The 12,324-nt window shown below is 43.4% G+C and overlaps 1 protein-coding gene across 2 annotated transcripts; it reads left to right on the forward strand.

Moving 5' to 3' along the window:
- The first annotated feature begins 2,185 nt into the window (after positions 1–2,185).
- Positions 2,186–6,281, forward strand: LOC129831840 (serpin H1-like). 2 transcript variants are annotated; one of them, XM_055895334.1, is made up of 6 exons: positions 2,186–2,361; positions 3,139–3,182; positions 3,856–4,472; positions 4,619–4,717; positions 4,825–5,057; positions 5,225–6,281. In XM_055895334.1, exons 3-6 carry the CDS (start codon positions 3,893–3,895, stop codon positions 5,525–5,527), a joined length of 1,215 nt encoding a protein of 404 aa, XP_055751309.1. In that variant the 5' UTR covers positions 2,186–2,361; positions 3,139–3,182; positions 3,856–3,892; the 3' UTR covers positions 5,528–6,281. The 2 variants fall into 2 exon arrangements, with proteins under 2 accessions (XP_055751309.1, XP_055751310.1); XM_055895335.1 differs by lacking the exon at positions 3,139–3,182.
- The last annotated feature ends 6,043 nt before the right edge of the window (positions 6,282–12,324 follow it).

The following is a 12,324-nucleotide window of genomic DNA, read 5'->3' on the forward strand; positions in this document are numbered from 1 at the left end:
TACCTGGATGCCTGATAAGTGGAACAAGAGGAGGGTGTTCCTGGAGCAGCTGGGAAAGGCACTTGTAACGCCACACATTCAAAGAAGGGAGCACCTCCACCGCGCAGAAACCTTTGCAGCGCTTGTGAAAGCTGTTCAGGGGGCGGAATCTTGTCCTGATCCTCCTGGGGCTGCAGCTGGGGCAGGCAAGAGGAGAAGATACCAATTCTGCCCCCTAAAGAAGGACTGTAAAACAAATTCTATATGCTGCACATGTGAGAATACATCTGCAAAGTCCATGCACACACACTTGCATACTGTCCTACATGTGCTAATTAGAGTTGATTGATCTTTTGTTCTTCACGTTTTTGTTTTGTATTTATTATTTTATTTTATTCTTATTTATTGTTGTTATTTATACACCTTGTGGGTGGGGGCAATGGTTTAAAAAATGGGAGAAGACTAGTATTTTGTAGTTGAATTCCTCATTGTACGGTATATAATAATATATCACGATGTTGCCAAAAAAGTTCAAGACTGTTGTTGTTTCCCTTCAATAAAATTCAAAATGACTTTCTGCTGTAACGGCGTTCCTCTCTCTCTTCATACGAAGAGGTGGAGTAGTGATTGAGCCAAGGCGCAGCAGGTTGTGAATACATGATGATTTATTAAATAAACAAAACAGACAAAGACGAAAAACGAACTATACTTGATATAACTAACAAAATAACAAAACGATGTAGACAGACCTGAACAAACGAACTTACAAATACACGAAGCACACTGACACAGGAACAGACTACATAAACGCACGAACAAACCGAAACAATCCCGTATGGTGTAACTTCGACACAGACACAGGAGACAATCACCCACAAACAAACAGTGAGAACACCCTACCTAAATATGACTCTTAATTAGAGGAGAACGCAAAACACCTGCCTCTAATTAAGAGCCATACCAGGCAACCAAAACCAACATAGAAACAGATAACATAGACTGCCCACCCAAAACACATGCCCTGACCTAAACACATACAAAAACAACATAAAACAGGTCAGGACCGTTACATCTGCACATTTCTGCTACTTCCTTAGGCTATACAAGTGCTACCTCTTGCTAAAAAGTTCATGTTTACACCTATGCAGTATCTTTAGCAATAATAATAATAATAATAAACCTTTACTTTAGTAAAGAAAACAATTATGACAGGTGTGTTGTAATAGAAATGAGTGGTGTTCACTGATTAAATGCAGTCTTTCTGCATTGTGAAGAGGGAAAACACAGATATTCACAAAGTTTGTGATGAATGACAGGTTATTTCTTCATACAAAATATATTTGGGGTTTAAAATTCAATTAAGCTGATTTATTTTAGGGGTTTATTGAAGGCGGGTAATTTGTTACCCTTAGCACAAGGGGAGTATACAGAATGTTAAGACTACACAAGAGTTAAGACAGGGCTGCAAAAAGAGGAGGGGGAAATATGTTACATCCACAGTGGAATGATGTGATTTGGACATCGAACTGATGGCATCAGAACTACATTTCACTATACCTATTTAAGAGACGTACCACATGGTACCAGTAGAATTTCACATTGTAATTCAATAAAAGGTTACTTTTAGTTGAAATTATGTAAAAAAGTGGTTGCAGTTGCTTGTATTGAGACTGGTGAGGACGTGTTTATGTCAGAGCTTGATTTCTAGCTGGTTTACAGCACTGTTGCTATAGCTCCTGCTCCACAACCCCCATCTTGAACAAGCCTGCAATCAGCCTGGGAAGACGTGGCAGTATGGGGGAGGGGGGAGTGATGAGGAGGCTGAAACGAATTACTTTGACAAACTTCTAGTAACTATGGTTACAACTACTGTTATAAAAGTCGTGTGGAATCCCTTCCATAATCATTGCTTTTGAACAGGATTATTGAAAATACAAATCATGCATACAGTATGAGCATTGTGACCAATGTACTCATTCACAATTACAAGAGGAAGCCAAAGGGATGTCATCATCACTGACATGCACATATCCACTGTTGAAAAATACACACTATTGTACTTTACCCATATATATTGTGCTGGTGAATGAAAGTTAGAAAATGTGTGAAAGTTTTATATGATGAAAGCTGTGTGTGGGATTGAGTCAGCCTGCAGCAGTAGGACCATGCAGAGGACTCCAGCAAATGGATCCAGGGGGAGGTCTGACGTCTAGGCTTCCTAAGGAGAGCCAGAGGTTTTCATTTGCATACCCCATTCCCAACTTCCAGAAGTTTCTTTTCTGTGGGATATATAGGCCAGAGTAAAAAATAATAGGAACATTAATCGACAGAGGAGCTAACCCAACGAGTGATATCTGGAAGAGTCGTGCCAAGCTGTGCCAGGTAAGGACTGGGAGACTGGGAGAATGCTCAGTTTTAACGATGTTTTGGGGGGGAAGCTGTTATTTTGTTTTAATGGTTTAAAGTAAAAGTAGTGCATGCATTTAGGTTCTGAAACTATTTTCAACATAACTTTGTAGAATTTGGTATGTATTCTGATTCAGGCACTCTTGCACAATCTTTACGTTTAATCAAACGGCACATATTTGCTATTATCTCAACTGTTTGGTGAGAACTGGAGTAGCTGATAGGATGCCACATTGTTGTTCATGCAATTTATCTATAAAGGGTATTAGATACGGCAGTTATAACTGTATTTTGAGATAATATCGTTGCTTGATGATGCATGTTGATTATTGAGTTACAGTTATTCAATAAATGAAGAGAGAAAATTACAAATCATTGCATTAACTTCAATGGGTTGTGGGTATTTGCACATACAAACAAGCAGAATTGTTAGTTACATTGCATATATGATTTTGGGAGTGGTGGGACGTTCATAGCGGTAGGGAGTCATTTGGGGTGGGTGCTGCGAAACTTTTATTTTATTTTTATGGAACAAAGACTTTTGCTGCGCTGCAGAAGGCTATACCTATGGGTCATGCACTGACCAATGAGATAAGTTTTACATGTGTGTATGCACGATATACCTAGCTATGAATCATTATTCAAGAAAATATCAAATACAAAATGTTTTCAACAAAAAAGCTCCATGTGGGTTTGACTAATGCTTTATCACCTGCTGTATGGAGATTACCCCATGCACCTCTTTTCTTTCAGAATGAAAAACGAAAACCTTGACATCAGTATGAAAACATTTCAAGGTATCCCAAGATGATGCAAAAATTGACAAAGTGAAAAATGCTAAATTAGGGAAAACCAGCTCCACGGCCATGTTTTTGATGGCAGAGACGCAATTTACAAGTAGTCGAAAAATCAAAGGATTAATAAGAAGCCACTCCTTGTTGTTAGATGTATCCTGAGGCTGAACATTTGGTCCTTTTATTTGAACAAGCCTGTACGCATCTGTTCACGGGCAAAAAGTACCTGCATATGTTCTATGTGGAAATTCACAACAATGTGCATTAATGATACCTCGGGGAACTTCTGAATATCATATTTTCTTTTAGAAATTGTGAATTTATACATTTTTTGTTCTACAATGAATAAGAAAACAGAGGTATCAAAATACACCTTCAGTCAGAGCCCAGCACACTAGGGTGCTGCTATAGCTCAAGTGTTCTTCAACTGCTGACGTGGCTAGAAACATGGCTGCCTGAAATTGGAACCCATTCATTTGTGCAGCCAACCCTGCCCTCTTCTGGGTTCAACATTGTAATTTGTGGTGACTATTGTAATTTAACTGCTGAATAAGTGTCCTCCGTCTAAAACTACACTCCAACACTTATTTGCGACACAAACATAGACCCTTTAAAACAGTGGCCTCAAATACCAACACAAGATCTCCTACATTCTTGTATTTTTGTCTGCTTTCAGGCTTCTATAGCTGCTCAAGAACCAGAAGAAAGACAGGATGTGGGTGACCATCGCAGCTCTGTGCCTGCTGGTCGTTGCGGCCTCCGGAGAAGATAAGAAGCTGAGCAGCCACGCCACCACCATGGCTGACCAGAGCACCAACCTGGCCTTCAGACTCTACCACACGGTGGCCAAGGAGAAGGGCCTTGATAACATCCTGATATCCCCTGTGGTGGTGGCCTCCTCCCTGGGCATGGTGGCCCTCGGGGGCAAGGCTTCCACCGCCTCCCAGGTCAAGTCTGTCCTCAGCGCTGACGCCCTGAAGGATGAGCACCTGCACACAGGCCTGTCAGAGCTCCTGAATGAGGTCAGCGACCCCAAGACCCGTAACGTCACATGGAAGATCAGCAACCGCCTCTACGGCCCCAGCTTGGTCACCTTTGCCGATGACTTTGTGAAGAGCAGCAAGAAGCACTACAACTATGACCATTCAAAGATCAACCTCAGGGACAAGCGGAGCGCAGTGAACTCCATCAATGAATGGGCGGCTAAGTCAACAAACGGCAAGCTGCTTGAGATCACCAAGGATGTGCAGAATGCTGATGGAGCCATGATCGCCAATGCTATGTTCTTCAAGCGTAAGTAGAGTTCTTCAAAAACACTCTGTAGCCTAGTAGTTAGTACCTTCCACTACTGCTATTACTGTTGATATTGGGGAGTATTAAACAGTGAGCTTTTGAGATGTGAATATCTTTAGAAAACAAACATTATCCTCTGTCTACAGCTCACTGGGATGAGAAGTTCCATGAGAAGATGGTAGACAACCGTGGCTTCCTGGTGACCCGTTCATTCACAGTTTCTGTTCCCATGATGCATCGCACTGGTAGGTTTCATTAACTTTTTGAATAGAGACATACCATACTATAAGCCTTAATATAAGACATTATCAAGATCAGTTGACTAATCTATTCTCATGACTGTTTTCCACAGGTCTCTATATGTTCCATGATGACACAGAGAACAGGTTGTTTGTGCTGGACATGCCCCTGGGCCAGAAGCAGTCCAGCCTGGTGTTCATCATGCCCTACCACCTGGAGCCCCTGGACAGGCTGGAGAAGCTGCTGACCCGCAAGCAGCTGGAAACCTGGATGGGCAAGATGGAGGAGAGGGCCGTGGCCATCTCTCTGCCCAAAGTCAGTGTAGAAGTTAGCCACAACCTCCAGGTAAAGACATCATTGCGACTATATTGTTTGCAATAGATTTAAAGGTTGTTAATGACTTATCTCATAAACTACGAGTTAGCTCGCAAGCTTGACTATGAAAGAACATATTTGACCAACATATAAACCATTTCTCCATGTTTCACTCTCTATTGTACTCTTCTCTGCAGAAAACTCTTGGTGAGCTTGGTCTGACTGAAGCTGTGGACAAAACCAAGGCTGATCTGTCCAACATCTCTGGCAAGAAGGACCTGTACCTCTCCAATGTGTTCCACGCCTCTGCCATGGAGTGGGACATTGAGGGGAACCCTTTCGACACCAGCATCTTCGGAAGCGAGAAGCTGAGGAACCCCAAGTTATTCTACGCTGACCATCCCTTCATCTTCCTGGTGAAGGACAACAAGACCAACTCCATCCTCTTCATCGGCAGAATGGTGCGACCCAAAGGAGACAAGATGCGTGATGAGTTATAATAGTTAATGGATGTGAGTTACGGTTTACTGCTTGAATCATGCCAGGAAATGGTATGTGTACAGTATGTGTATTATGGTATCACTATTACCTCAAGAACACATTCCAACAGGTAACCTGTGGACTGAATAGCTAGGCCTACTAATATATCAGACACATTAAGCACTCCCAGGGAACAGGAGTGTATACGTTTGAATGAATGCTGTTTGGCCTTTGCAATGTGCCATAATGAATAACATTGTTAGTCTGCATTTCAACACATTTCGGGAAATAGCCAAACACCATAAGTGCCTTTATAGAGTACCTGAACATTGAATAGCAGACGACCTGACAGCATGCTTATATTAATTAGCTATGATCTCTCAGATTTCTGCCTTCCATAAAATCAGACATATTCCACCATTATTTTCACCAGTATAGGTTTGGCTTCTCTCTTATTTTGAGTTTGTGATCTGTGTGGTTACTTGCATTATCTTTGTTTAAAGAGAAATATTGTTGCACAAGCAAATTTAATGACCTACTATCTTCCACTTTCCAACCAGCAAAGTACATTTATCATGCTTTCAGTTGTTTTTGCCTTCCAGGTGCACTGAAACTGTTCCACTGTACACTTTGTTTTAATTGAATTATCTATGCCATTTGCCAATCAAACTGTGACTATGTTGTAGGCATTTACCACAAAACCTTGGAATGTTGCCATAATGCAATGTTGTGTCCTTTTTGACTATTTTTCAATAAAAAGAAACACAAAATGAACTTGGTGTGTGATTAACATTCAAAATTGATAAGTGTAAGAATCTGCTCAGTTTCGTCTAAGCATACTGATACATCATGATTAAGAAAAGGTTAGATTTAACTTAAGGGGCCATAATCAGGATATAAGCCTCTGAAATTAACTAAATTGTGCAGTGAGTATGCAATTGTGTATCTAACTGTCTGTGTTCAGTGAGGAAAATGATAAGAATCGTTCCAGTCGGCCTGAGGGCCAACATTCCTCTGTCTCCAGAATGGAATGTGGAGATTCTTTCCCCGGGGACCTTACATAGGCTAAGTTTTAAACCTGCAAAAGGCACACGATTCCCAGGCCTTACCCACTTTTAACGCATTAGTACTGCCAGAGCTTAATATAGAGATCATTAAGTTAGGAAATCCCCATTAAGAAACTAATCAACCTAGCTGGGTGAGGTTGTAGAGCAGGGTTAGCATGGTGAAACAGGGAGAAGATCTACTCAACAAGGAAGTAAAACTTATGACACATCTCTATTGTCAATTGAGACCTTAAACACAACTGATTCAGGAAATGTTCATCAACAATCCTAAATAATTATGAAAAACAGACATTTTGTAGAATATGGGGTGTTAGAAACAAAGTAGTCTTTCATCATCACATTCCCATGAACAAACAATTTAGAGAGTAATGGACAAAGATAATGGAGAGGACAGAAAGATCAAGAGATGTGATCTCACCGCCATCTTCTGGCGAATAGAGCAACCACTTAGATAATACTTTCCCTTTCTTTTTGTCTAGAAGAGCCATATAAATTATTGTAACCCAGTGTCATATGCATACGTATAAATAAAACCACAGTGATTTATTTAATTAAATATATAATATTTACATGAGTCTTTGTGTCATAAATATCCAAGACAAATAACATATAATGAATGCATCTTTACGTTTCTGATTACGGATTACATTACTGACTACTTTATTTTTCATGTAACTGTAATCAGTAACAGATTACATTTTTCAACACTGTGCATCTTAAAAATGTATGTTGCATACTGTACATTATTTTAATTAATTGTTGTCTTAGTCTATTAAATAGATGAATTAATATACATAAGACACTAAAAGCTTACCAATATACTGTATATCATCAAACAACCATCTGCATATATCATTGCTCATGTTATTTGATAATGATCTATTTATGTTTTTCACTGCATAGGTAACCCTAAAGTATGAGCTCATAGTGCTTGTCATGGACGCTCATTCATTGTCATTCATACAAGTCCTACCTTCAACCAAACAAGAGATAGTACGCTTGTCAATGAAGTCATCAACATTGGACATGACCATTCTTTACTTGTCTTGTCTATTGAGAATCACTATACTCCGTGTCTCCAAATGCCTTGCTTAAAAATGGCAAGACTTTGTTACAGAAATATTACATAGACAATATATAACAAGCGGATACAGCATGCATATAAACATTTTTGAATTTCCAGAGATCAATGTAACACAGAAATCCACAGTTCAAATTAAAAAGGGAATATATGTGTCTGTCCTTAGTTTTTGTATTGTATCATTGTTCCCAAATAACACTCTTTTTTTCTCATACAAACAAACACATGATTAATATAGGGAATTATTTATCTATATGCCAATCTACTGACAATACATTAGATATATACACTACCGTTCAGAAGTTTGGGGTCACTTAGAAATATCCTTGATTTTGAAACAAAAGCACATTTTTTGTACGTTAAAATAACATCAAATTAATCAGAAATACAGTGGAGACATTGTTAATGTTGTAAATTACTATTGTAGCTGGAAACGGCTGATTTTTAATGGAATATCTACATAGACGTACAGAGGCCCTGTCACGCTCATTGATGGAATGATCGGACCAAGGTGCAGCGTGGTAGGCGAACATCATACTTTTATTAAAATGAACACCGAAAAACAACAAAATACAAAACTAACGTAAAGTTCTGCAGGCTACACAGCAACTATACAAAATCAAGATCCCACAAACTAAAGGTGGAAAAGGCTGCCTAAATATGATCCCCAATCAGAGACAAAGATAGACAGCTGCCTCTGATTGGGAACCATACCCGGCCAACAAAGAAATTGAAAAACTAGAATGTCCACCCAAATCATACCCTGACCTAACCACATAGAGAAATAAAAAGGCTCTCTAAGGTCAGGGCGTGACAGTACCCCCCCCCCCCCCCCAAAGGTGCGGACTCCGGCCGCAAAACCTGACTCTATGGGGGAGGGTCCGGGTGGGCATCTAGCCTCGGTGGCGAATCCAGTTCGGGACGTAGACCCCGCTCCGCTCGCTGATCCCTCCACTTCCGTGGAACCGGACTGTGGATCATCGCCGGAGGCTCCGGACCGTGGATCGTCGCCGGAGGAACCGGACCGTAGATCGTCGCCGGAGGAACCAGACCGTAGATCATTGCCGGAGGCTACGGACCGTGTATCGTCGCCGGAGGCTCCGGACCGTGGATCGTCGCCGGAGGCTCCGGACCGTGGATCGTCGCCGGAGGCTCCGGACCGTGGATCGTCGCCGGGGGCTCCGGACCGTAGATCGTCGCCGGGGGCTCCGGACCGTAGATCGTCGCCGGGGCCTCCGGACCGTAGATCGTCGCCGGGGACTCCGGACCTTGGATCGTCTCTGGAGGCTCCGGGCCATGGATCGTCACTGGAAGCTCCGGGCCATGGATCGTCACTGGGGGCTCCGGGCCATGGATCGTCACTGGAGGCTCCGGGCCATGGATCTTCCCCGGAGGCTATGGGCCATGGATCGTCACTAGAGGCTCCGGGCCATGGATCGTCACTGGAGGCTCCGGGCCATGGATCGTCACTGGAGGCTCCGATCCATGGATCGTCACTGGAGGCTTCGATCCATGGATCGTCACTGGAGGCTTCGGGCCATGGATCGTCACTGGAGGCTTCGGGCCATGGATCGTCACTGGGGGCTCCGGGCCATGGATCGTCACTGGAGGCTCCGGGCCATGGATCTTCCCCGGAGGCTATGGGCCATGGATCGTCACTAGAGGCTCCGGGCCATGGATCGTCACTGGAGGCTCCGGGCCATGGATCGTCACTGGAGGCTCCGATCCATGGATCGTCACTGGAGGCTTCGATCCATGGATCGTCACTGGAGGCTTCGGGCCATGGATCGTCACTGGAGGCTTCGGGCCATGAATCGTCACTGGAGGCTTCGGGCCATGGATCGTCACTGGAGGCTTCGCACTGGGAACCCTCACAGGAGGCACCGGACTGTGGAGGCGTACTGGAGGCCTGGTGCATGGAGCCGGCACAGGGCGTACCAGGTTGGAGAGATGCACTGGAAGCCGGGTGCGTGGAGCCGGCACAGGGCGTACCAGGTTGGAGAGATGCACTGGAAGCCGGGTGCGTGGAGCAGGCACAGGGCGTACCAGGCTGGAGAGACGCACTGGAAGCCGGGTGCGTGGAGCAGGCACAGTGCGTACCAGGCTGGAGAGACGCACTGGAAGCCGGGTGCGTGGAGCAGGCACAGGGCATACCAGGCTAGAGAGATGCACTGAAGGCCGGGTGCGTGGAGCTGGCACAGGATATACTGGGCCGTGGAGGCGCAATGGAGGTCTGGAGCGTAGAGCTGGCACAACCCGTCCTGGCTGGATACTCACTTTAGCCCTGCAAGTGCGGGGCGCTGGCACAGGACGCACTGGGCTGTGAAGGCACACTGAAAACACAATGCGTAGAGCCGGCGCAGGATATCCTCGTCCGAGGAGGCGTACTGGAGACCAGGAGCACTGAGCCGGCACAACCCGTCCTGGTTGGATGCTCATTTTCGCACGGCAAGTGCGGGGAGCTGGCACGGAGCGCACCGGGCTGTGAATGCGCACTAGAGACACAGTGCGTATCACCGCATAACATGGTGCCTGAACGGTCACACGCTCCTTTAAGCAAGTGTGAGGAGTTGGCTCTGGTCTGAAACCTGGCTCCGCCAATCACCCCGTGTGTCTCTCGTGCTGCGTCGCATGGAATAGCCTTCACTTCTCAGAATAAGAATAGACTGATGAGTTTCAGAAGAAAGGTCATTTTTATGGTCATTTTGAGCCTGTAATCGAACCCACAAATGCTGATCCTCCAGATACTCAACTAGTCTAAAGGCCAGTTTTATTGCTTCTTTAAACACCACAACAGTTTTCAACTGTGCTAAAATATTTGCAAAAGGGTTTTCTAATGATCAATTAGCCTTTTAAAAGGATAAACTTGGATTAGCTAACACAACGTGCCATTGGAACACAGGAGTGATGGTTGCTGATAATGGGCCTCTGTACGCCTATGTAGATATTCTATAAAAAATCTGCCGTTTCCAGCTACAATAGTCATTTACAACATTAACAATGTCTACACTGTATTTCTGATCAATTTTATATTATTTTAATGGACGATAAATTTGATTTTCTTTCAAAAACAAGGACATTTCTAAGTGACCCCAAACTTTTGAACGGTGGAGTATATCCGATTTCCTCTCACAACTTTGGAATGCTAACCTTACATTCTTACAAAGGTTTTTGGCCATAACTTAAAAATGGAATTTCATATTTTCCCATAACTAACTAAAATGAACTCTCTTCAGGTGGAGATAAGTGCTCCTTTCAAAATGTTTAGAAGAGTGATAAAACAATAACAAAAATATAAATAATTTCCATTATGCATGTGATTAAAAGCTACAGTACAGTATGGGAGTGGAGAGATACAGTAGATCATTCTGTTGAGGTCTGGGACTTCAACTCCACTTGGCCATGTCCAGATGGGTTACAGTTTATGTCAAACTGATGTCAAAGGTTGAATGTTTAGCATTTTAGCTAACTTTAAACCTAACCCTTTTACTAACCTTAATTAAACTTAATTCTCCTAAGTTACTACATTCATTCTCCTAACATGCTGCGTAAATTCTCCTAACCCGCTACGATAACTTAGTTTTGACATAAACTGTATACCATCTAGACAAAACCACTCCACTGACACGAAGCCACTTAGTGGCCAATAGGAGACCAGAGAAATAAGTGCATGGTTCATTAAGAAGACATGCACTATCCCTGTCGCAGGACGCTAATACAACAACCTTCATTTCATTAGTGCTCTCCCTTTCTGCTGTGCTGGCCACAAGCAGATTACAAAGACAGCAGCCAGGCAAATCCTATTAAAGGAGACCACGTAAGCCGCAGTGAGTAGGCCGGTCCATGTCCTTTGTCCTCCAGTCCTTCATCATCCTTTTCTCTTCCTCTCTCTCTCTTTGGATGTGACCTCCTCCACTCCCCATTTTTGCCTCTCTCTCTCTCTGTCTCATCTGCTCAGATTTTAGGCTTGTCCACCTCCCGGTTGGCCTTGCGAAATATCGTCTTGATCTCATCTGTCACCATCTCTTGCCAGTTGTCCCTGAGAATGGAAGATTCAAAAACATTTCAACTCTACGTACTTCCACTTCAAACAATAGAAGGACTATCAGATTATTGCAAACATGGCAATTGGTGAAACAAGACGAGACAAGATGACATGGCAGAAGAAGCAGAATGTTAATTGTCTTAGAGGATAGGAGGCTGGTGATTGGAGGACGGCTCATATTAATGGTTGGAATGGCGTGAATTACGTGGTATCAAACACATGGAAACCATGTATTTGATGTGCACCATTCCATTTATTCCATTCCAGCCATTAATATGAGCCCATCCTCCCCACCTGTGTCTTAGAGGTGCTGCCTCAAATGAGAAGGTGAAAAGAAAGGAAGGACGGTAATGATGGTGAACCACTCGATTAACCAAAATGAATAGAGCTTTTCTGGGATGGTCAAGCTCTGCTCTGCTTTTAACGATATTGAACGTGATAAGATTAGAAGATTAGAGAAGAGATCAGATCAAGAGACTTTAGATGGACAGTATAGGGGGTGGGGGTAGTAGAGGGGGCTCAACAAAATCCCAGAGATTGTGAAAGCCACAAACCACAGGCAACAGAAGACACCACACAACAACTAGATTTTCACCATGACACAACAGAGCACGGCATGCAAAT

Source organism: Salvelinus fontinalis, chromosome 33 (assembly GCF_029448725.1).
Source record: "Salvelinus fontinalis isolate EN_2023a chromosome 33, ASM2944872v1, whole genome shotgun sequence".
In the NCBI taxonomy this organism is placed as follows: Eukaryota; Metazoa; Chordata; class Actinopteri; order Salmoniformes; family Salmonidae; genus Salvelinus; species Salvelinus fontinalis.